General features: G+C 29.5%; 3 protein-coding genes across 3 annotated transcripts; 2 read left to right on the forward strand and 1 right to left on the reverse strand.

The window, feature by feature from the left end:
• The first annotated feature begins 6,835 nt into the window (after positions 1-6,835).
• LOC137805689 (uncharacterized) lies at positions 6,836-7,554 on the forward strand. Its single transcript, XM_068605628.2, has one exon. The coding sequence runs from the start codon at positions 6,943-6,945 to the stop codon at positions 7,462-7,464; it is 522 nt and encodes a 173-aa protein (XP_068461729.2). The 5' UTR covers positions 6,836-6,942; the 3' UTR covers positions 7,465-7,554.
• A 12,093-nt stretch (positions 7,555-19,647) lies between these two features.
• On the forward strand, positions 19,648-20,412 carry LOC137808360 (STS14 protein). The gene has a single exon (XM_068609430.2). It carries the CDS (start codon positions 19,711-19,713, stop codon positions 20,227-20,229), a length of 519 nt encoding a protein of 172 aa, XP_068465531.1. The 5' UTR covers positions 19,648-19,710; the 3' UTR covers positions 20,230-20,412.
• An 884-nt stretch (positions 20,413-21,296) lies between these two features.
• LOC137808361 (uncharacterized) lies at positions 21,297-26,848 on the reverse strand. Its single transcript, XM_068609431.1, has 12 exons — positions 26,210-26,848; positions 26,056-26,101; positions 25,603-25,675; positions 25,052-25,135; positions 24,782-24,898; positions 23,955-24,422; positions 23,266-23,675; positions 23,049-23,148; positions 22,896-22,955; positions 22,708-22,794; positions 22,398-22,526; positions 21,297-21,977 (listed from the first exon to the last, which is right to left on the reverse strand). Exons 1-12 carry the CDS (start codon positions 26,217-26,219, stop codon positions 21,675-21,677), a joined length of 1,887 nt encoding a protein of 628 aa, XP_068465532.1. The 5' UTR covers positions 26,220-26,848; the 3' UTR covers positions 21,297-21,674.
• Positions 26,849-27,431: the final 583 nt, after the last annotated feature.

Here is a 27,431-nt window from a genome sequence, read left to right on the forward strand (position 1 = left end):
AATCCAATGTTAAAGTTTTTATTTATAAAAGTGTAATATAGACACACACAAAATCATGTAGTAAAAGCCTATAAAATTTTTCATAATAAGAATTGTTAAGAGAATAGATGTTTTGCATCGTAAGGGATAAATTATCAAGAAACTACCTTTGCTACATTAGTAACTTTCTTTGGTTCTGGAGGTATATAACACAAGTTTAAAATTGATGTTGTATATGATTCCGTTGAAAGTGTAATTTTTTGGGTCAATTTAAGACCCAAAGTTGAAAGTCATATAATTTTGACTTATATTCATACCTTCTTTGAATTATACAACATCAAATTTTTAAAATTTGTTATATCCATTATTAACATCAAATCTTAACTTACGTTAGATATAGATATAACTGATAGAATGTCAATTTCTTTTAAATATTAATTCTATTTTAGACAATTTTTCAACCAGTAAAATAAAAACTAGTTCCAAACAAACATAAAAACAACTTTTGTATTGTTTTTACTTTTTAAATTATATATTTTTTTAATTTTATACATAATATATTGTTCTGTAATTAATTATAATTTATTATTAATATATATTTTTCACGCATATCATTTCTTAACCATAATTATCATTTCTCTAAAAAAAATTATTAACTAAAAACTAATTTAAAAAAAAATAATTACTAAACTAAATATATTTTAGAGACTAAACATATTATTGGTATCTAAAATAGTTTTATTATGAATATTTAATTTATATATATATATATATATATATATATTATTTCTATAAAAACTTGAAATCACTCTTTTTAGTCTTTATAAAATGTGTGATTTTTTTTCAGTTTCTACAATTTTTTATCCCTCCAAAAAATTAATTGTCAATTTTAGTACTTAATACTCATTTCAATATAGATTAATAACATTTATTTTATGAATATTAAGAGTTTTTTTTTATATGACACATGTTACAACAATATACATAATTTTGAATGATCATTTATTTCTTTATTCAACACATAAACAATTAATTAATATTAAATAATATTAAAGTCAAAAGTGACAATTTATATAATTTTATAAAATATAAAGCAAAAATTACAGAAATTAAAATTAAAACTCACTCGTTTTATAAAAAATAAAACTATGTTTAAGTCTATTCAAATATTTATTTAGTTATAAAAAAGAACTTGCATAAGAGGATGTTGTTAGTATATAACAAATACAATAATTAAGAATGTTTATTATCTTTTCAAATGACATTAAAGGTTCATTAATGAAGTCTTAATTAAGTGGGCCATTGGTATTTTAATAAACAATAAGACAAAAGCTTGATGGAGCCATAGATGACTTTAAAGGGACCAAACACACCGATTCAAACTATGAATGTAAAAGAGAATAAATTGAAAAAGCCAAAATGTTTTCTGTCATTCTCACCAAACAAACAGTCCCTAGACTACTACCACCGTATATCAAAACAACGTGGGATCTTCAATGTTTCAATACGCGTAATATAAGTACAACACTATATTTCTATCTCTTCAATCTCAATATACTTATTTTTGAAATTTCAAGTCTTATTCTTGGGATGGAATACTTTTTAAGGTTTTTTTAAGTATGAAATTAAAAATTAGATGACATAACTATGTAATAGAGTTACACGTTGAGATAACACATTAATAGTAGGTAAGTTTCTGCTATAATTTTTTTTTAAAATAATAAAAAAGGAATAAAATTAATCGATATATTTAAAAGATACTCTGGCCTTTATATAAAATACAAAATTATAATGGAATAATTTTCTAATATAATATAATAAAAAAATCTTTTATTATACTATAATAGGTGACATCGGACATGACATTTAATTTATCATATGAGTAACCTAATTCTAATATTTAACATAATTCATATAAAGAACTAACTTGAAAAACAAATTTTACATTAAAGTACAAATTATTAATTTCAAAGATGAAAAAAACTTGTTACTAAGTGAAATACATTTTGAACAATATAAGAAACTATCATTTATGTTCTCTTTTTTAATTATTTTTTTATCTTTTTCTTATAATAATTTTCACATATAATTATTGGACCCGTCTATCTTTTTAAATTTATCAGTTTTTACAAATATAAATTGTTATTAGGACTATCTTATTATTATTATATAATTATAATAATAATTATTATTATTATTTTAATTCTAATTTAAACTAAATAGTAATTTTTCTTAAGATATAAATATAAAATCATTTAAATTACATTGTTATGAATATGCAGATATTTTCAAATTCAAATTAAATTGATTTTATTTTAAATCCTCACTCAAACATAAAATTCTTCATAAGGTGAGATAGCCACCCTTGATTTATGTAATCATTGATAAAGAGTTGTTTTAAAAACTTCAATTAAAATTTTGATATTAATTTTAAATTTAATAATTGTCGAAAAAAGTTTTCAGCTCAGTCATTGTACATAAAATCGTTTTTAGTTAGTTCCCTGCTCTCAATATTGTAACACCTCGTCCATTTGTCCTCTGTAGTTATTCATAAGTTACATTTAATTTATACTAGTACGATAGTTACATTATATCAACTTAAAAATTAAAATAAAAAATAAAATTAAATAAAAAAATTTATGTATTATGTAATTTGACATCTCAGTTATAGTGTTTAATTTGACATCTCAACTATGGTGACACCTCAAGTAACAACAATTATTGTTATCACATGAAAACAATATTATTAGTAAAAAGAAAAAAAATACAAAAATATAAAAGACTAGACCAAAATCTATATGTTAACAAAAACGATACATAAATAGACTATAAAATATTAATAATTTTATAATTTATAAAATAATATATAATTTAATCAATATAATAATCAATTATCTTTTATCTTTAAAATTAATTTTTATTTAATAATAAGGATAGATTTGTATGGGACGATAATCAAATATAAGTTTACATTATGTATAAATTAAATATAAAATTTTAAAAATAATAATATAAAAATATCAATATAAATATTATATATTATTCCTAACGCATTATATAAGCAAAAGATACAAGATATGTGACACTCATTTTAACTTTTCCCACACTTTCTGTTCAATCTCAATTGTGAAACCATCAACATCTCTGTTTTTTTCTTGTTTGAAAAAAATAGGAAAAGAAAGTGACACTCAAGCTTAAATTAGGGAAAATATATATCTTCAGATTAAAAAATACTAAAATAATTATATTTAATTTATTTTGAGTGGAATAGAAACAGTGAAATGCATTTTAATTTACAGTAAACATCGAAAAACAAAACAAAGACATAATAGTGAAGTGCAGGCCCAGTTCATCAAATAAAGAGTTGGAGTTTTGTGACATGTTTCTTCTCTCTTAAAGGGTTGGATTTTTTTCTTTCATTTAAACCTAAAGTACCTCTTCCAGCTTCATCACATAACCCCTCTCTTATTCTTTCCTTCTTTCCCCGTCAGAAGAACTATTATTGCCATGTTTTCACTTCTTAGGTTTATCATTCAGATAAATGGAGGGGAGTGGATTCAAAACCACCTCAAGTGCAGAAACAATTTGAACTTTATTTTTAAGAATAAAATTTGAAACACCTCCCTAAAATTTGAATAACTGGTAAGACTTTAACAGAGTAATTTTTTTTAATATGGATTGGATCTTCCTTTAAATTTACTTTTATTATAATTTATCGATAAAAAAGTAAGAAGATCATTTATAATTTTGGAGTATCATCTCAATTTAAAACAGTGAATTAATGTCTATTTTGAGAAGTTTAGATGATAAAATTATGAGAAGATAAATTAATCTTCAGTAATTAGATATGAAAACTATTTTTTCATGAAAAATTTGAAGAGGAAATATATGGATCACTTTGTGGTTGGCGCGAACAAAGTTCAAATATAAGAATTACACAATTGGTTAAGAAATTTCTTATGAATGATTTGGAACCAATAAACAAGATTTTAGAGATACAAATTCATTAAGATAGAAAATATATGAAGGTTTGGCTTCTCAATTGTTCATTAAAAGTTTTGTAACACTTTAACATTCAAAATTGTGAACAATTTTCTACCTCACTTCTTATCTGTTGTAACTTATCCTCAATTATAAGTCCTAACAGTGAAGTAGAGAGGAAGAAAATGTATTGATGTATGCATGGATAGTGGGAAGTTTTATGTATGTCATGACTTTTACTAGATAAGACGTAACACAAACAATAGAGTGGTTAGTAGATATATGAAATTTTTTGGTGGAGAACATTAAAGTCCTATTAAGAGGATCTTTAAATACAACAAATGAATCTCAATTTCATCTGTTGCATTATGTTTTAAAGGATTATAATTAGTCATCAAAGGGAATATAAATTCAAACTTTGAAGATGATTTTGATAAGAGGAGATCAACTATTGGTTATGTGTTTGCTCTTGCAAGATAGAAAAAAAGTTGGTTATCCAAGTTATAGGATGTCGTAACTTCGTTTACTATAAAGCAACTATCGAAATGTGAAGTTATGATTAAAGGTTAATAGAGGAACCTGAAAAGAAAAAACAAAATATTATTGTATATTATGGCAATCTGAGTGACCGACCATGTAAGGAATCTTGCATTTCAATCACATAGGTAAATATTACCATTTTGTTAGAGAAATAATAAAGGAAGTGTTGATATAAAAAAAATATTCACACTAATAAAAATTAAAGCAAATGTTAAGATAAAAACACTAAGTTTACATGATCAATTAGAAAAATAAATAACATGAATGAATGGTAAAATAAAATATGATGTAAGGATTTGATTAATTTAACCAAAATCTTCAAACTGAAAGAATTTGAAAAATCTCACACAAGAAAAAATTGTAATATTATGCTTCTTTTCTTCTTATAAATAGAGCAAATTGTTCTCTTAATAAAACATATAAAAAAATAATTCATTTACTTTTATAATCTTTTATGTTTTAGAGAGAGAAAAAAATAAAATAAAATATAGTCAATTATTATATATTTTTTATTTTCAAGAGAAAAATGATATTATTTTCTTCTTGAATTTAAAGAAAATAAAGAGTTATTATAATTTTCTTACATTTAATAAAATTACATCATTATTTGTATTGGTTTTATTTAAAATAACTTTTAAATTTATAAATTAGTTTTTAAATTATTATTTAATTAGCTATTAAGACTTCAATTATTAATTTTAGTATATAAATAGTTTACACCTAAAATCTGATAGTTTTAGATTATGACCATAAATGTTCTACCACTACGTACATTTTTACCCATTCTCTTTAATATAACTTGATTACTAAATATACTTCATATTAATCCTATAAGTAACAAGAATAACATCTTTAATTAATATTATCCAAAACATTCCTTAACACGTTTACATGCATTACTTGTTATTTTTAGAATCTATCGAATTTTCCTAAAAAATTTAGACCGCGTGAAACGAAGAAACTAATTCAGAAAAAGTAAAAAGAGTATTGCTATTAGTAAAGAAAATTATTATTATTTTAAATTTTATTTTATTGAATGTTGCTAAAAGCAGCAGAAAAAAAACCTCACATTAAATAAAAAAATGAAATAAAGCAAATAATAAAAACTTATAGGCATGTTTAAATTAATAAGTAAATAGTAGAAATTTAGTTTTAATTACAGTAATAAGTTTAACTATGAAAATCAATCATTTTAATACATTTTTTTTAAAAATTTATAAATTTTGTGATATAGAAATATTAAGCATGTTATAAGAAAAAACATGACTTGTGAAAGAATCATGATTCTTACAGACAAAGACAAAGAAGTAAGAAAAGAAAGAAAAAGTAGATATATTTAATTTTATTTTATGTTCTAATAATTTGATGAGAACTAACCCATGAACCAGTGGAAGCAGTTTATTAAGTTTAGAAATAACCTAACAAATAGTACACGGCATAAACAGTTTATTACCCTTCCTTCTTTTGTTTCTTTCTTTGTTTTTGTCATAATATAGCTAATTAAATTAAACTACTTATTTATTTATTTTCTCTTATTTCTTTATTTAAGGATTTTTTTCCCTCCAAAGAATATCGCGAATTGATTTGATACAGATACAAATATATATTAAAGAAAAATATGATATTTTTGGCAACATTAGAGAGTGGAAATTGAGTAAAAGCAGAGGTGAATACTGTATAAGAAGATTATTTGCACTGTTAAAGGAGCAAAAGAAAAATGCCTTCATATCATTTCCATACATTTAAAAAAAAAAAATATTATTTTATCATAATGTAATATTTTATTTAAAAAAAGGATTATAAAATAATTATCTTTTTAGTGTAAAGAAATTTTGTTGCATAAATGCACAGAAGGCAAAAAAATCCGGTGGGAGTCCCTCTCTCCGTAAATACTACTCACTCAACACTTCATGCACCACAACCTGTCACCAGCCTGTAAACCCATTCTCTTTCTCCTCCCAATGCATGCACAACATTTTTTATCAACAAATAATAATTAAATTATACGTCAAATCTACTTCAATTTATTCATTCTAATAAATTCCAATTAAAATTATTAGGCAATTTTAAAAAATTTAAATACTGACACTACAACTTATCGTTTTTAATAAATTTGAACTGATGATAAAATATAGGATAAAAAAGGAATAATTATGTAGATTGGTTTGTAAATTAAAATGTAATTTTTTTAATAAATAATTAGTGGGGCCAAAATTTGTATTTATTATTATTAATGTGATAAAAGTTGGGGAGAAGAGAAGAGTTGAAAAGGTTGAATTGAAGGCTGGCTGGCTCTTCCAAAGAGTGGTAGTCCTATAAATAGAGGGATACACCTTAACACCGTGTCTCCAATTAAGAGTTGGAAACAAATAGCTACCTCCACCTCCACACGCACAAATTTGACTCATTGACCTTCTCTTTCTTTCCTTCTTCTTCTTCTACATGGGAAATTGCTTTTACAGCCAAATCACGAAGATGCCAACGGCCAAGGTCGTCGTTCACGATGGCCGGATGGAGGAGTTCTCATACCCAGTCAAGGTCTCCTATCTCTTGCAACTCTACCCCACGTGTTTCATATGCGACTCCGACGAGATTTCCTTCGACCACGTCGTAACAGCGGTTCACCACGACCACGAGTTAAAGCTCGGCCAGCTCTATTTCGCGCTCCCGCTCAACCGCCTCAAGCGCCACCTCCCGCCGCCCGATATGGCCGCCCTAGCCGTCGTCGCCAGCTCCGCGCTCGCCAGGTGCGCCGGCGACAAATGTGGCTCTCGCCGGCAACAGAATCTGCTTCTCCCCTGCGAGGGGAATGCCAAGCCTGGCGGGAAAGTGACGGCGGACAGTCTTGACGTCTCCGCTGCGGTTGATAACCGCGTGGCGAGGAAAGGAATGAACAGAAAGGGCGGTGTCAGAGGGAGGGGGAAGTTCACCGCGACATTGAGTTCCATTGCGGAGCAGGGGTAGCTTCGGAAGAAAAAAAATACGCGGTTCCTGCATTTTGTATTGCTGTATATATATTTAAAAGAAAAGGAAAAAATATATATATATAATTTTTTGAACGTTGTAGAGTTGTTTCATCAAAAACAACCATCAGGTATACGTGTTTAATTAATTAATTAATTTAAAGCAGTGTTATTCAAGAACTAATTACTTGAAAAAGCCCACTGTAATTCACTTATTATACTAACTTCATTCTTAGGAAAATACTCATGTGTGATTCTTTTTAATTTTACTTTTTCTTCATCTCTCTTCATTTACGTCGCACCTTAACTACTCAGATTTCAGTAATAATGCTTTTTTTATTTATATTATATAGAATCATATATAAGATTTGTGAACGAAACTTGTTAAACTTAAAGCACTAATTATGAAATTACAATAAAATTATTTTTTACGTACTTCAGTAAAAACTTTCCATTCCTAGTTTCTTAAGGGGATTTGTCTTTGTTGAACATGAGATTTAAATTGATAAAATTTAGTATTTTGTTAATAATTCTTACTCTCGTGGGCTAATGAATCATAAAATTCACTTTCAACTTTTTAATAGCGAAAAAGTTTATGTTAAAGGGTATCTTTTTTAACATTTTTTTTAAATTTAATTTTGATATAAAACTTGTTTCTGATTACTTTTTTTTTTATCATTCATTTTCAGGCCAAGAACAGAGTCATTTGGCGATGGTTGATTTTTGTGGGTTATTTGAGAGGAGTTTTAGAATCTGCTACCAGTTAAATGAAGTATTGTGCAGTTGTTTCAAGGCAAATGCGTTCCACCTTTGGAGAGGGTACTTCATTGGAAAGTGTTGACCTTAAGAAATTTCAGAGATTGAGAAATTACTGCAATCTTTTATATCATGACATTGTTCATGTTAAAATTCTCTGAATCTTTATATTCACACAGAAAAATTCAATAATTAAACAAACTACAAACTAGAAAATACACTAATCTTGAATACATAATTTAAAACACTCTAAATTATTTTTAAGATTCAATCTAGAGATTATTAAAAGATTTTTATCCTTGGCAATAATAATTTGTATAAATCATATACAATTTACATTCATTAGACAATATCCCTACCAGTTCTTGAAGTGCTTAATCCATGATTTGGTTGGTTCATATGAACAGAACAATAAAATGAGTGCTTATCGTACACTGCATCTATCATACCAAAAATGGTCTACCATTTCTTTTATCCCTTTGTTGTTAAATTACTTAATACAAATATATTTCCTCCTTTTCATCTTATCACTAAACACTTTCTTTTCCTTTCTGTCTTTCTCTTTTCACTTGGCATCAACTTATCATCATTCAATAAGAGAATTTTTGCACGCATAAATTATAACCTTCTTTATCATAAGGAAGAAAAAACAAGTCACAACGATAAAAAAAAATATTTCTATAATACTGTTTGTTTTCTTAATTTAAATATTTTCTTCTTCTTTAAATGATCAGAGATTCCTTTTTATAGTGAGGAGTGACTGTGACATATTGAAGTGCTGCTAGAGAAGTGCTACTTGAAAACACTCTCAAAAAGAAAGGTCACACAAAAAGAAAAAGAAAAATTCCACCCCACATCTATTACATTTTTATTTCTCTCTTATTTATCGTTTTCTCTCTATCTTTTTCTTTTTACTTATCTCTTACCACCTAAATTTTGGGAGGACGTGATATTTTCTAAATTAAAAATGTTTAGCGAGAAGCTTCCTTAATCAGTTGTGAGAACAGTGTAAAAATGGATAAACCTCACACGTAAAATGCAGTAAAACACAACATCAACAACAGAAGCCAAATTAATATTTGAAGAAAACAAGATCAGAAGAGTTATATTTTGAGTCGGTTACACCTAAGAGATAAAAACGAAAACAGAAACCTAGGTATACATCATCTACATAGAATAGGTTGAAGAACAGGAACTTATCCTCGCACATTTGTCAAGGTTACAAAAGCCATTGACAAGGAAATCTGCACAGAAGACGCTCTTTCCTTGTTTTGGACTTTTCTTTCAACATGCATGAACGAATTCAGAGACACTAGTGAGTACATTGTATTAGGTGACAAAAAGTACAACAGATCTGCCACAAATAATAAGCTAGTTGTGCGTGTGACATGGACGGAAAATACACAGCAAAAGGTGAAGGATATGGTGTAGACGAAACCTATTGGACAAAGGTTAGGTATATAAATGAATGTGCCAAGTTACAGATAATATTTTCTTTAAAATACGTAAACTAGATACTCCAGTTTCAGATTTATGCATACGAAAATATACAAAATAAATAAATATCTTAATATATTAAGAGGTTATTTCTTGAATGTAGGGTTTGTAAAAAAGAATGAACGCGTATATATACGCGGTTTGTTATTAAACGCAAAAAAAGAAGTGAGAACGCTGAGGAAGTCACTGTTTGTGATGGAATTTTTATAAGCACAGCTGTAAAAAGTGTATACAGTAGGTAATCACATAAATATAATAGTGATGAATAATAATAATGTTGCGTTCGAGTAAATATGGTTACTGAATACTGAACAGGTTTGTTGGTGAAGTAATGAGATATTTAGATGGTGGAATTAGGGTGTTTCGATTTTGCCATATGTGACAGGGAGTTGCAGAAACAATGGAGATGGTGTCCATGCATGGATGGTTGACACAGCACGAATTTGCAGGTACTTGTTTGAGCGTGTTGAAGACATGAAAATGACGTATGTGACTACTCACTATGCACTGTACTTTTTGACCTGATTGGAATGGAAGCTGCTTTGCCCTGCCGTTTCTTTTGCTTTGGGACTCAAAATCAACACCATTTTCATCCCACATCACCAACCATATTTTTAATGAAGTTTTGCTTACAACACTCCAACATTAAATTTAAAACCTTGTGAGTTCATTAAAAAAAATACACTCTTACTTGTATTTCTTTTTCTTAACTCTGTTAATTATTTTAAATATATGAAATGAGTTACAGTAAGAGATAATTTTGTTTAAGTTCAGCATATAAACAATAATTAATAAAGTTTAGGGTTTAGTTGGATTTAGTTAAAGAAATTACTCTTTTATAATAACATGATGAACACCAATGTTCAAGGTCTTTAAGTTTAAGAAAATTAGTCATTAAAATAGTTGAGATTAAATTAATCTATAATTTTAAATTGTAACATAGTTTTTAAATTAATCTATATAATAAAAATTATTTTTTTTATTTAATATTTTTCTTCGGATAAAAGTTGTCAGTAAAAAACTGCAAAATTCGAAATTAAAAATATTGATTAATTTGCAAGATTCCCATGATAGTTGATCCTTTATGCACATTTAACTTTCTTCATTACGGACAAACTATAAGCGATAGGATTTTATAATGAGTTTTGTTTATAATAGTGGTTGGGTTTGATGTCAGTAATATGATGCGATATCATCAAGGCAAAATAAAAATACCAGAATGAACAGGTCAAACTTCCAAATTTGAATGTGTCATCGATGTGTAAGTTACATACATATTTAAAAACCCCAATGAAACACGTATTTGATAAAAATAATAAAACTACATAAGCAGGCAAAAAGCATATGATTATTGAATTTGAGGAACGAAAGGAAGCCAATTCAGGAAAATGAGTGTAGCATTAGAATTTATAAGAATAATAACAGTCTCTTTTTAAATAAAAATTGTTATTTGATAATTGAATACACGACACCAGTTTACCATCTTTTAAAATTTATCAACTTCCTTATATAGATTCATATTTCAGTCATTTTTTTTTTCTATTTTGAAGTGATCTTGAGCATAGCATAGTATAGTGTTATTCTCCCTATCAACGAACTAATTATTTGAAGTTGAACACTGTTCATACATAAGATTGGACCTTTCAGCAAAGAAAGGAAACATGATATGAATGTATGTGCATAACTTCTTGTTGGTTTTAACATTCATTATGAAGTAAAGCCAGCTGGAGGAATCGGATGCTGATATCTCATAAAAAGACTTGCACCCATTTAGTGATCCATTGGTTTAACCTTTGTAACCTTTAAAGTTGTGTGTTGGAGATCTCACGTCGACTAGAAATGAGAACATTTTATTGTATATAAATGAGTGCAAACCTAACTCAATCCCATAAAACCGGCTCGTTTACTCAAAAAGCTTTCAAAAAGCTTTCATATATTGTTTTATAATGTTTTATAAGAAATTGTGTCACGTATTTTTCTTGATTTTGATACTTTCAACTTATTTTATTATTTATAAGAGATCAAGTTAATTATAATAATATAATAGTGGTATGTGAATTTTACACACCTGCCTCAACTCTATAAAATTAGTTTGAAATATTTTTATCTTTTTAATCATTGATGTGGAATAACAATTATAAAACAAAATTTATTAATGGTGATTAAATTTTTGCTGGTAAGGAAGTGGGAAGAAAGAACATAGTAAGTGGCACGTGATATTTAGTTGTTGAGTTGTTGTCCACTTAATCAACAACAAGTGGGAAATGCAATATCTCAATCAGGACGAACATTTTTACAGTTAAAAGGTAGGGCTCCTACTTTTGTCACTCACTCCACATTTCCACCATCTATTCGGCTAAATTAACTTTTTATTTTTCTTTCGCTGTGAAGTTTGGGAGAAAGAAAGTTACCTAATTCAATACTACAAAATTACACAACACAAAAATAACTTTCTTTCAAGTTAAAATCATCATTTATTGCAATATTAATAATCTTTTGAGAATTGTTATGAGACTACAATGTATCACACATTATCCAAAAATTCATATAACAAGTCATCCAACATTAATGCATATCATTCAATACTGTCCACGCATGCAAACACTCAAACCTAGCATAACCCAGTGACGTTTCAAGAGTTTCATATGTTCAAACATTAATCGATTAGTCGATTGACTTTTAAGTACATTGTAAAATAGAAATATTAGAATATAAAATATTAGTAGCTAAAATCTTAATAGTTAATTTAGAAATAATTTTATAATTTTTTATTAATAATAGAAACCACTTTAGATACTAATAATTTTTTAGTCTCTAAAATAATATCCAATTTAGTTAATATAGTGACTAATTATATTTTTTTCTAAATTTAATTGTTATTTAATGATTTTCTTATAGAGCAAGTCCACGTTCATCCGAGTCGAGGTTGATCCATATTTAATAGAGTACGTCTAAGGGAGTCTTAGTTTGATTAAGTTTACTCGAATAAGTTATCCTGAGCCTAGATCAAGTCGAGTCGACTGGGTTTATATAAGTCGAGTCATGGCACGATCACATTCCATCAAGTTAGGTTAGGTCTCTGTCAAGTTAAGTTCGATCAGGTCCAGGTTAGTTGGACCCAAGTGGGACTAAGACAAATCGGGTTAGGTTTGGCCAAGTCAATTTGGGTCCTTATATATTAGAATAAGGCATTGAGTCATGGTCATATCACACCAAGTTTGATCAATCCCACATTAGGTTGAGTTGAGCTACCCATACTCAGGTCAAGACAAATAAGTTCAGACTCAGGTCGACCCACACTACAAAGGCCAGAATATGAATTTGAAAATATGAAGAATTTTCAATTCTTACCTTTTGGATGGAATTTAAATAATCTAATTACTCTAATGAAACTCTAAAATTTTAATTTCTTTCAAAATTCTTACTCAAACAACATATTTTATTATAAAACATTTTTAAAAAAATTAGTTGCTATCTTAAAATGCCTATCCAAACACTAGGTAAAAATGAATTATACCTTCTTAAGATTCCATGTCCAAACACACTTTAAAAGTGGATATGGGTGGCTGGTTGGATGTCATAGCTTTTTTTTTGTTCTACTTTTCATTTGTTGAACCAACTAGCTATGTAGCCATGTTTCGATACTTTAAGCTTGTTTCAACTCATTGGCAACGGCATATTAATGGCAAGATAAGTCTATACAATTGTATGGCTTAGATCAAATTTATACCGCCAAATAGTGATCTCTATGATATCAATTGGTATAGTCCAATATCCTCACTTGTAGTTTATAAATAAGTCACATGTCTCGTGATCTAGGAATAGTTTTATGCCAAAGAAAATTCGTTCAATTTAAAGTTCAGTACCTTTTAAATTATTTGTTGAACTTATCACTTCAAATTTTTTTTGCTGGTTGTTTTCCTCGTTTATTAAATGCTCATAGAAACACTATCAAATGTCACGTTTTCTTCAATCCGAAAAGACACAAACAGATAGAATAGTGACATTAAATACTGAAAGTAATATTAGAGAAAACTAATTGATGAACGAAAATATCTAATAAGAAAATTATAATATCTCTTGTTATAGGTATTTTCAAGAAATTATATATATTCCTGAGAATAGACAACAATTGTTGAAGTTTCCTCGCAATGGATCAGATGGCATAGTCAAAGAGGAACTTGACCTTAAATTTTTATTCACGATTGTGATAGCACTTGGAATCTCCACTTAGTCAAAAAGATAAAACCTAACCTAAGATGAATAATTGTATAGCTTTCATTGAGTAGTCCAAAATAAAAATGTCCATAATCTATTATTCTCAAAAACAGTAGTAAAGTACGATCAAGTAAATTGAATTTGGATGTTACTGGCCGTAGTAGACGTAACTATCCAGTGAAAAATATATATATACTCAAGAGTCAAGACGGTGCGATGATATTGTTCATCAAGTTGTAACTTTTTATCAAAAGTCACACTCAAATGTAGTATGATTTTGAAATAGCAGGTGACAAAGTAGGAAACAAACTCAATTCTTTAGTTAACTTTATCATAATTGCTCTCTATTAATGAATAATAATTGCAAATAAAGACCAAATATCTGATTGTGAATAGATAGTAGATGAGAAGTAGTGTCATGCAAGTGGATGATAATCATCATTTCAGTTGAGGAGTTGCAGTTTTAGTTTCTGAATTCATCCAAATAAAAATAAAAACTTTTGAATTTACATTTGGCCTATTAATTTTGAACTTAGGTTAGTCCATCATTAATTTTTTTATTAATTCATAAAATGTTTTATAGGCATGCTAAGTGTTTGACTTTAATTTATGTTATATGTTCGTATGGCATGTATACGTGCCATTTTTCAAGAGTTTATATTGTAATTTCGTCTCGATATATATTTGGTTCACCATATAATTTAATGGAGATATTATATCGTGTTAAAATTGTTTAGGATGTGAATTGATTAAGGATTCTTCTAAAAGGAGATATTCTTATTCTCCTGAGATAATGAAATCATATAGATGAAATTATTCTGGTAGTAAGATTTGCAGGAGGTTCATATGAATGAGTAAGTTCTTTGAAAAATAACTAACTTGACCTGTTATAAGAGTTAACCAACTCATATTAGGAGAGATGATATTGAGATTATTTATTTATGTGCATATAATTGTGTGGATTTCACAGTGAGATAGTATGACATGTGCAGATCTCGAAGTCTAATTAAGTCAATGCACTAGTCTTTCGAAAGTAGAGTCAAGTGTCTGTGTTGTGAGCTGGTAAAAATCTGACATGTGAAAGATGAATTTATGAATTTTAATAGACACTTGATGGTTTGAGAAATTGTATGAGACTTCTTATGTTTATTAATTTGAAATTGAAATTATATAGAAATATTTATATAACTAGCTTACCCTATTCTTTGTTTGTGTTTGTTTCTTTATCTATGATGATCGTGTTTTACATGAAAGTATATGAAGTTGCAGGTAATAGAACTCCTCAGTTAATTGTTGAAGGATGATATAACTTTTATTTGAATGTTTTATTTTATTTTAAAAAAATTGATGTATATATTAAAATCCCTATAAAAAAATATTTTTTTAAGATAATTATACCTATTCATATGTTAATCACATGTTTTATTTTTATTTTATTATATATAGATAAAAATTTAGAGATGATACATTATCATCAAAGTGCTTTGAACTCTCATTTCATCTTCACTAGTGTCAAAGTTCATAATATGAATCGAAAAGTAATTGTCAATAACACTGTACGTAATAAAAAAAATAAAAAACTGATCTGAAATATTTTTTTTAATGTAAAAATAGACTAATCTGTAGTCTGAGAAGAAATACAAAATGCAACAGAAAAGGAACTAAAGAATGTAGTTTCCATTTATGACCATAGATCAATTCTTAAATATCTGAGGTGATTTTACGACTTCCATCTCTTTTTCCTACATTTTTATATTTGTTTTATAGGTTAGAAATATTTTGAACTACATAATTTAAATTTTATTTAAAATTGTGTGACTTTATATTTAAAAATGTATTTTTTATTTAAAATATATTTTAAATTATACAATTTAAATGTAATAGTTTTTTATGGCATAATTAAAAAAAATACATTATATATATATATATTTTATACTATTGTAATATATTTTTGGATTGAGTAATTAAAAAACATTCGGAATACTAAATCTAGAAATGAATTTTAGAATAAATAATCTAAAAATTTGGAAATATATTTTTATTATGGATTACGCTATCTAAAATACATTTTTGGGTTCAGAAAATGTTTCTGAATTCTACAATCCCGCATGAAGATTCTAGACATTTCCAACATCCCGGTGAAGGTTGAGGAAGAAAACATGGTGTGCAAAACGTAATTTCCATCTTTTGGTTCTTTCTTAAAGGAAATGTTGTTTTGTAGAAGGCGGCCCATTAAAGTCAGGGATTTGTTATTCACAACACATTTTCCATAACTTCACTCTCATTTCTTTTCATTTTCTTACCTCGCTTATTGGCCCCATTTTGGTTCTCAACATCTTCTACCAGAATTAATTAACTCAGTTTTTAACTTATTTTTTCCAATGCAACAAAAACTTTGCATCACACACAACGGAAATGAGATTTTACGTATGTTAACAAGATTCATAAAAGCAGTTTGATGAAAGCAATTCATTAAATTATGAAAAATGATTATATAATAGAGAATTACATGTATTTATAAGTTGTCCAACCCTCCCCTATGGCAGATTATTTTTTAATTGTGATATTAACTAATTTTTACTGAAAGTTTACAAAAAAAATTATTTTTTTTCTCTAATTGTGTTTCTGTACTCCTTTAGGTCATTTTGTCACATTATTTTTAAAACACATCATAGATGGTATGAGCTTTGTAATTTTATAAGATTTTATTTGCATAATATATTAATTGAGTATATGATCAACATAATATATCCATTTTTTATATCGGTTATATATCAATTGATCTAAAAGGTCTTTCACTTTCTATAAGGCATCAAATATTTGAACCAATTAAAGTAAAAAATCATTTTTCTAATAATGATAATCTGTTTAACTTGTAAATAAAAGATTTAATTGATTAAAATCCTCAATATTATATATTCCAAAAACGTTAATTTATGTCTAAAACATTAAATGTGGTTATATTTCATCACATGTAATGCTTGTTCTTATTTCTTAATTTTTAATATCCATAAAGAACACATTCACATTTATTACATTATGTTTTAAAATGGATTAGTTAATGAATACTGTTTAAACCAACACATGTTGTGAAAGGAATACATTCCCAACGTTAAACAAAAAAAAAGTTATTAATGCATTTTGAAAATTTTCTTATTAATACAACAGTTATTGAAAATTCACTGAAAAAAAAAAGGATTCATAGGCTTTGTCGTCAAATGGATAACTCACACATGTAGATATCATGAAGTCAGTCATCAAGACACGAATGTAGTGTTGATGGTTTGTTATTACTTCAATAGGAGTTTGTCAAAAAAAATTATTTAATAATTTATATACGAGATTCATATTAAAATACCATAATACAGTTTTATTTTAGATAAGAAACTCTATTAAATATGTTTTTTACAACAGTGATATTTGCAATTTTGTTGATAAAAAATGATAATAAATGAAGTCTGATTAAATATGATGTTTGGCCACAGACATGACAGGGGCATTGTTTGATGAATTAGCTCGTTTACCCATGCGCTGACTTTTCACCCATCCCAACCAACCCCTAATACATTACTGCCTCCAACAATATTTAGGGTATATATATAATGATTTTATGTAATAATTATTATTTACTCTTTGGAAAACTTAAGTGTTGGAAAATAGATAGGGGAAAAAATAGATAACTCTTAATTTATGAAATGATAATAAAAGGTTTTGAAATTTAAAATGCTAAGTTATGGTTAGATTTAAAAAAAAAAAACATTTGAAGTGAGATTAAAAAAAAATATGTTAGATACTTATCATTCAAGCCATAGTTTCAACACTCAAGTTGTAAAATGAGAGTTTAAGTGAAAGAGATATTTTATTCATTTTTTCTTCTCTAGATGTTTATCTTATGTTCATTTGGACATTCCAACAAGTAGAAGATGTATCAATGATTTCTTCCAAATGTAAAAGTGGTGGAATGTTCAAACGAGAATTTTATAACTCAAATGAAGTAGAGTTAATATTTATTTTCTTTTCTTCAAAAGAATATCACTCAAGTGAGGAGATACAACTTAAGTAGTACTCATTGAGTTAAAATCTTAATGTTTTCTTAAGACTAAGTGATTTGTGGGATGTTTGAAGTGGGAATAAAATGATTTAGATATATATTATGTATGATGGGAAGATGTTAAAAAATATAATAAAGTAAATTTGTAAGAAACTTGGTAATGATGTATTTGAATGAATAATTATGAAAATCTTAATGTTTGGACAGATAAATTGAGATTTGGATGGAGATAAGTGGTATTACTTAGGTGGTAATTTGACATGTTTGAGATAATATGATATTGAATATTATGGAAAAAAAAAACATATATGAAGATTTCATTGATAATCTAAATGATGTAAATTAAGACAATAGGGTGAAAATGGATGAATGTTCCTAATACTTGATATTATACAACAATTTATTTGAAATGCTTATAAAAAGTCTCAATGTACATTAAATTAAGAATTAGATGTTAGTCTCTTGTGAACTTGTCTATTATATGTCTTTCATGATATGTCAAGTTATGTAATTCTTTATTGATCGAGATATGTATATTAAGAGTGAATTGCATTATGATATAGTTTCTTGATGATTAAAGCAGGTGTCAATAATGAGTTGTGATTGATGTTCTTTGATGACTATTTTTTTTATAAAAAATAGTGATTTGATTGATACAATAATTTTTAAAAAATTATAAAATAATATATTTAATAAATTGATAAAATTATATTTATTGATAAATTAATTGTAATTAATTATTAAGTAATAGTAATAATGATATTATTATTATTATTACAAGATTTTATTATTATTACTTTCTTCTTAATATTTTTATTTTTATATTGTTCTTATTTTTATTATTATCATTGACGAATTTCGTCTTTATATTTATTAGATTTGGATTTTAATTGATTATACTTGATTTCGTCGAAAATCTTCGTTTTATTGGAAGAAAGAAATTAAGGCATGAAAATTTAAACTCCTTAAGTAAAAAAAAAAAAAAAAAAAAAAAAAAAAACTTAAGGATTGAAAGGGATTAAAAATATTATATATAGAGATTAAAATTATATTTATAAGCATAAGATCTAAAATAAAAAAAATTATATTCATAGAAACTAAATAAATTATTAATTTCTTAATCAAGAAGCACTAATTAACAGGACTCTTAAAATAATGATGAAAAAGAAAATGCAAAACATATATATCATAACAGTTAAAAGACATGTTACAACAATATTTAAAATTTTTAATCATCATAATAATTTTCAATAAAAATATTTTGTTTTACCATTGCACTTGGTAAATTTTTATTTTCACTCCAAAATGTTACAAAAACCATATAAAACCTATGTTGTTTTTGCTTAACATTATCTTTAATTTTCAACCAGCTATATTTACAAAAGAGTAAACATATTTCACTCTTTTATACAACATTTCTTATAGAAGGAGAAAAGTTTTTCTTTGACTTTGTGATCAGTGAAAAAATACCTTTAATAACTGTTTATAATAATATAATAATAATTTTAATTAAAAAATAAAACAAAAATAAATACTATTAAAAGTGTGATATAAGATAAATAATTAAATATTAAAAATAGAAAGAAAAATAGTAATAAAAATAAACAAGTAATAAAAAATGTTAGGGACAAAGAATAATTGCTGGTATTATATAGAGTGTACAATGTAGACACAGTAACACAACATACACCAGACGAGTAGGCCACACTTCACATCAAAACCAAAATGCTTTATTCTGCACTGTTTCTGTTGGCAGCTCTCGCCACGTTCCACGGCTCATCGGAGGGAGAGACACCGGCGGTGGCTCCCTCGCTCCCCGCGCCGGCGAGAGAGTTCTTGGAGGCGCACAATGAGGCGAGGGTGGCGGTGGGCGTTGAGCCGCTGCGGTGGAGCGAGCAGGTGGCGAACGTGACGAGCAAGCTGGTGCGGTACCAGAGGGACAAGATGGGGTGCCAGTTCGCCAACCTAACCGCCGGAAAGTACGGGGCGAACCAGCTTTGGGCACACGGCACGGCAGTGACGGCGCGCATGGCGGTGGAGGAGTGGGTGAAGCAGAAGCAGTTCTACAACCACACCGACAACTCGTGCGTGCCCAACCACAAGTGCGGTGTGTACACGCAGGTGGTGTGGAGGAAGTCGGTGGAGCTCGGGTGCGCTCAAGCGACGTGCGTGAAAGAAGAGGCTAGCTTGACCATTTGCTTCTACAATCCCCCAGGGAACTACGTTGGGGAAAGCCCTTACTGATTCTTCCTCTTCTAATTATCTCTCCGTTTAGTTTATTCTTATCTATGTTAATCATGCTTGTTTGTGTTGTGAAGTTCTGCTAATTAATCCAGTGAAACTGTTATATCTATATCTATGTGTAATGTAATGAGTTCTTTCTGAAGTAGAATCAGATGCCATGAAACCACATTGCATGGATTTTGATGGTTCTTGATTTGGATCTTCCATGCAAACCTTCCCATTTGCTGATATGTTATTTTATTTCTGGTTAGCAGATCTTGTTTCCATGGAAAATTATATCTTTTTCACGTATAAACACTCGTCGTATCTTGATCTTGAAACATTTTAATAATGATAAGGTGGGCCAGAGTGAGTAAAATCTAGGGATCGATGATGTCTGTGAAAGGTTATTAGGGCATTGACGTGGTGTCTTGTGGGGGTTTTGTCAACTGCATGCATGTCAGTAACTTTATGGCATGAATGAATTATGTGGGGGTTCACGTGCAAATGCTCGACGCTGTGGATCATCCCATTGAACAGGGAACTTTTGTTTCAAATTTCAACTCAATCCAAAATATCTAATCGCCATTATTATCTTTCTGTGTCCGTTTGCTTCTCACAAATTCTTCACTGTACACTTGTGATTCGGTCCGTAAGTTTTCTCAGACTCTTCTGCTCTTTTTTTTTATGGTGAAAACTCCATTCTTTCTAGTTGACCCGCAGATGTCATGTTTTCAACTTCAAAGAAATTATAACATTTTTTAAAGATTTGTCAAACAGAAATCATGACCAGTATGATTAATGTGAAGTTGAACTAGTATTTTTTTTTTCCATAAACTGAACCATCTGGCGAAGGAAATTCAGTTGATATTGAAAGTTAGGTGAAGAACTCGTCACATGACAACAAGCAACCATTGTGTGACAGGACACAACAGTAGCGTCACGTGATTGTTATAATACTGTATGTAGCAATCTCAATGCACCTCTAGTTTTATACTTTTATGTACGCAATTTAATGCATTTATTTTAATCAGCAATAAACGCAATTTAATGCATGACAGGGTAGTTATGAATCACAACAAAAAATATAACCCAAATAAAATTGATTACAGCCATACATCATTTATATACTGCTAATATCACAATCTCAACTCTATGAATAAGGTACATCAATTACAGATAATACAATGAAACAGTAACACAATACATACACAAAATGCAACACGTTGGAGTATTAGATTTTGCTGTTGCTGCTACCCTGTCAACTTTGTACAAAAGAATACATAATAGAGCGAACAATGTAGATCAAGGTTTAAAATTGCAGAGACAGTCGTAGTTGCAGTTCCATTGTCATCCTCGATATTTTGAAAAATTGCTGAGAAATGCGACTGCAATTGCAGTTTTGGACTGTTTTTAAAGCTTGATGTAGATTGTCTCCCATAATAAGAAGTAAGGCTACCGAGCAGTTATTTTACCAGCTCCTTGGGTACGAGATATCGAAAAGTGAAGTTGTGTGGAATCCATTCTATGCTTTTCTTAGATTTTGCAAGGTCATATTTTTTAACACTCTTTCTTAGAGATTCGGGTAGAGACTTTTGGATCATCTCCAAGGTACCAGCAGAGCATAAACCCGAGTCTTTACAAAATGACTCCACGAGCTTAGGTAAGAGTATTTTCTTGTCCTTCCGTACCCCAAAGGTGGCTCGAATGTATTCTTCCTTTGCAGCTTCTAGTTCTTGAACCACTCTCTTGGGTGTATACACACGTACCTGCCATAGTTTTAAACAGATAAGCAACTCGTTGAAGTTAAGCATGTAAAATGGCTATGTGATGTTTATCTGCTTATCCATATCCATATCCATTAACATTAACATGTTTATCCCCTGTACACTTGTTTGTTTCTAACACATTTCAAAGACAGGGTATCAGACCTTTTTATAATGTAGTCAAGTCAACTCTTGTAAAGTAAAATCCACATTAACTATGAAGGCACTAGAACCACTACTATAAGGGATTTAATTCTTTCAGCCCAAACCGTGTTTACTATATAATTAGACAAGTCTAAATGAAATTATTTCATGTCTAAATTATTTGTGCTATGTTTCCTCAATTTAATTTGTTCTCTGTTGAAAAATAGAATGTTACAACAAGTCTAATCAAACCACCCACAGAAGAATCGGAATAAGTACCGCTGGATCAGAATGGTTTCCTGAACAGAGTGCAAAGTGTAGAAGAGGCTCAGGATGCTCAATTCCATATGCTTGTCGTCCATCTCCAGCTTTGAATTTTGTCCTTAGAGAAAAGAACAAGCGTAGCCACTACAAGAGGATGCGAGTTAGAAGAAGCTCCTTCTAAGTCACTCAATAGAATTTACAAAATAAATACATTGCATATTGAGGAGACATTTCAAAGATATCCTAAATGAATGCCTATTTCTTTTTCGTTTTAAATTTTATTGAAGGGAAAGGTGGAAATGCATTAGTGGATGAACCACACCACCTGTCCGGGGCGAGGCATCTGGCACCCGAGTATAGCGTTCTGTATTGTGTCTGCACTGACTGTATGACCACCAACATTATATGCAGCCTGCAAAGGGCATCCATAACATTGAGAAAGTCAGAAAAAGGAAATTGGCTAAATGGGTTCATCCTTTAATGGACCATTGAGCTACCACAATTAGTTTTTACCTTCAACAGAAGGAGGACTCTTTTCACGTTGTTTTGTGGAATTCCATAAGCCAAAAATGCCTATTAGAAACCAAAGAGCATATTACAACCTCAATAAGTGACAAATGCAAAACTATTAGAGTGAGACATTGTTTTGAGAATAATAGTAATTACATGCATCACCAAAGCATTGTGTATGTTGATCCAGAAAGCTAATCTCTCCTCGTGTTTTAACTTCCCAGGATCTACATCTTCTAATTGACAAATAAGTGATCTGAAATAACATGTAAGTGGATGGCCATTATAACTCCAAGAGACTGCAGAGTCCTGCTTAACTAAGTACTTTTCACATTAAAGCTTCATGATCTCAATCAGATATTAACAAACTCACCTGAAATTCTTCAGCAATTGCTCAGTATCACCCAATTTCTGATTCTCTCGGTAAATCCACGATACCTCAACCATGGTGCTGTATGGCCCACTAAACTCCTTGAGTCCTTCTACATGGAAAGGATTGTCTAACCGCACATCAAAAGAGGAATTATTCCTAAACCCTGGACTCCACATGTCTCCTTGATCTCCAATAGAAAAACCACTAGTTGAAGACAAGGATGAACTGGGAGATGAAAGACCAGGATTTGTCGTAGATGGATCTGCGAGTTTGCAATATATAGCTGATATGCATTTGACCATATCCTCAGAAAGCCTATTAGGTGTATTTGGAATATGATCAGATATTCGAGTGCCAAGATGTTCTGCCAAACTGATTATTCTTGATGAAGCATCAACATTTTGGGCATACTACACAGATTAAACTGAGTCAAAATCCATAGAAGGTGTTCAAAAAGATGATTCTCTGAAATTAGCATATGTTTACAAAGAGAAGTATACATAACAGAACAAAACTTCACAATAAAATGAATACTGTCATGTATTCTTCCATAAGGATAAAAGTATGTCCAAGTAACCAAGACAACTGTTATCTATAATGGTATGATTGCAGCAACTTAATGTGCTAGGAACCATACATACAAAATACAAAAAACAGATAAAAATAAATTTCCATCAAACATGATTTACCTCCATCATGGACAGTGGTTGGGAATGACAAGCACGTAGAGATTCAGTTAAATCATCTGCTGCAGGAGGCGATACTCTTGTTGTAAATGCTGTACACTGGGATAATGAGGAGTGACAACGATATACACCTGAGTCTAAGTGTTTTCCTTCTGGTTGATGTACACTGTATTCTTTCCCAGAAGTCAGAGGTTCATTTACACTATATTCCTTTTGCGTAGCATCAAGCTCATGACCAAATGATTGTACTGCAGAGCTTCCTCTTTTGGTTAAGAGCTCAGGCTTAGATACTTCAACGAATATTGCTGTAGGTTTTGTTGGAGGAGACTTAACTTTTTCCCCCTTGGTAAATGGAGCTACAGAGGGTAATTGTTCATCAAATGCTTTACGATACAAGGAGAGAAGATATTGTTCCAAATACACAACTTCTAACTCTAACACCGCAATCTCTTTAATTAATTTGGACGTTGGCTGGAGTAAAAAAAAAGTAAAAATAAAAAATAAGTCAAGACAAACAGAAAGACATACTTGACAAGAAAATCGTAGCTGACTTATAATCCTAAACAATGTATAATCATTTATGGCCGCAAAGTAATCTTATGATTTTCCAACACATACAAGGAAGAATTGAACTACAAAAATATCCACCATCAACCTCCAATACATAAAGCAAAACTCTATGTACGTTTGCAACATCAATTTTCTTTAAATGGTTAAGAAAGCACATAATTCTCAGCGTGATAGAGAACCAGTTGGTAATCGTATAAAAACTATGACATCAGAAGAAAATGCATATTTATTGGCTCAAAATTTGTTGAAGAAGTTCCAACCTTAGGCAGTATCATGTCATTTGATGTAACAAGAGATGCAGGTCTGTATCCAAGAGCCTTTTCTAACGTGCATCTGACCTCAAATTGATTTTGTAGTCTTTTCTCTAATAGTAAAATCTGCCACAAGATAATTTAAACACAAAAATAGACATGGATATTAGGTAGAAGTATCATGAAGCACAAGAAAAATGTGAAGAAAAACAGAAAGAAAATGACTGCTTGAGTAGAATATGCAATAAAAGAATTGTGATAAAAGTTCTGGTGTTGTACCTCTTGCTTCAGTGTAAGTTGAACGTCATTTGCAGGAGTTCGTTTTTTCCTAGGCTTACCGCATTCTGTGAGGTACCCAGTATCCTGAAACCATATCAAAGTCATACATAGGTGTGAAAATCTTTCTTCTAAATAATTGTCTAGAAGTGAGTTGTAGAGACTGTGGACGACACAGAACGATACCATTTTATTAAATTAGACCACCATTAGCATAGGTGTATGAGATGAAATTAATTGTCAAACATATATGCTTTCCTTAAAAAAAACAATTCTCTGTTCATCCATTCCTTTCCCATACATCCCATACATAAATTTGACAAAATTATTTTTTTATTAAAATTTCTGGCTGCCCTTGGCTTTTGTAGTACCATTTATACCAACAAAACATCCCCTCACATCATCACCCCTGAAAACAACTAACATTTTTTTCAGCATCATAAATGCCAAACAATTCATTTATAAAAACAGCACCTCCAAATCCCTAGCTAAAAAAGAAAGAAAAGAAAAAGTGAAGGAATATATTGATAAAATAACGTAGTGATTGATTATACCAGCTTTGTTCGATCTGAGGTCTCAAGGTGGTTATCTGCATTATCATCCTCCATTCTTTTCTTTTCAGGAAAGCTGTCATACCAAAACAGTAAAACACAATTAATATATATTATGAGTCGATGTCTGGTTCTGTATTTTACTTTGTGGTGGTGCTCTTTAAGGTCATGAAACCCCAATTCTCATCAATTCAGAGAGGTATGAGCCTTCAGTTTCACTTTCAACCAGAAATCCCCTTCTCCCAAAAGGATGTGCTCAAATGGATGAGATAAGGAATACATAAAACTAGACCCAAAAAGAAAGAACGAAAGAATGAATAATTGGAGAAAACATTAATATAAATGCAAAATCATCGTTGTCCGTTTTCCCAGAGAAGAAAGAAACCCCTAATGCCTGAAGTCCACAATTGAGAGAGTACAAGTGAAGTGAAGAGCGTAAGGAATAGAGGGGGGCACCTCTTTGAACGCTTGTGGCTTGGAATCAACCCTTCATGCCCCATGCCTAAAACCATCCAAAACCAAAGTCATTTCCAGTGAACAAAGTGTACAACACCACCAAAACAAAACAAAAAAAGTGGGAAAAGAAAGCAGCACAGGGTCAGCATCGTACCCTGAAGCATTACAGCCAAGAAATCAGGAAAAGAACACTTGAGCAATGCAATGAGCCAAAAAGCTGAAACACTATATAGCCCAGATACCAAATTAGCCAATAAAGTGTACAAACTATTCCAAGACTTGAGTTGATTTGACTAGAGTAGTTGCATTTGAGGAGTGAAAAGCTTCCTTAGTACACACAAAAGGGATCATTTGCAGTGCTTGGTGCTAACACATCTTGGATAGACATAAACACAAGTATAATGGCAAATGCATAGACCAAGCAAAATACAACCCAGGAATGCAGAGAATAGATTAATCAGGCTTTTGACCAATGAGGGTTCAGTTTTGACAACCCCCTGGTGAGGTGCTAAGTGTTTTGTGCTATGCTCATAGCCTTTATGGAAAGGGTGGCCTTTTGCAGTGGTAGACCGGTGTGAAATGTCAAAACGTTTACCAAAAGTTAACAAAATCTCCCTGTAAAAGGCTCTACAGATCCAAGGTCCCGTTAGAGAAGAAGAAAATAAAATACTGGCTCAATACACATTACATACTCATTCAACTTATGAATGACATAAAGTTGCCCACGTCCCATTCTTCAATCAACACTCGCTCTTATGTAGTTTGTACCAAACCTTTAAACAGAATCTCTGATAATCTTCTAAATGAAAAATATATACATATATATAATTGTAAAAAAATAAATAAACTGTAACAAAAGTGATTAGCTTTTTTTTTTACACAAGTTAATTGTTAATAAATTTTATGAATATTTCACACAAATAATAGAATAAAAAAATATATAAGTAATAGCACATTGTCGTTAATAATTTCACTGTAGAAGTACCAAGATTGTTTAAAGTTATTTACTTGTAGTGCAAAGATAGCAGACAAATATTTTCAAACGTGAGAAGATTATCATAATATCTTAAGACAATGTTATTTGCATGTAACACTTGTTATATTTTTAGAATAATATCACTTTTTTTTCAATGCAGCCACTTTCTTCTTCTTTTTTTTCTAAAAGGGTGTGATGCAAACATAGGATATGCAAAAATCATTTTTATATTATTTTACAATTTTTCAAAAGAAAGAGCAAAAGTTGGTATGTGTGTGGAGGGGGAGGATGAGAATTCAGCTTAATCAATTATATACTATTTTTTTTGTTAAATGTTCTGAAAAATATTATTTTTTTCCTTAATACCCACCCTAATTATTATTTGCATACATATATGAAA

The sequence above is a fragment of the Phaseolus vulgaris genome, chromosome 3 (genome assembly GCF_051622355.1).
Source record: "Phaseolus vulgaris cultivar YP4 chromosome 3, ASM5162235v1, whole genome shotgun sequence".
Lineage (NCBI taxonomy): Eukaryota > Viridiplantae > Streptophyta > Magnoliopsida > Fabales > Fabaceae > Phaseolus > Phaseolus vulgaris.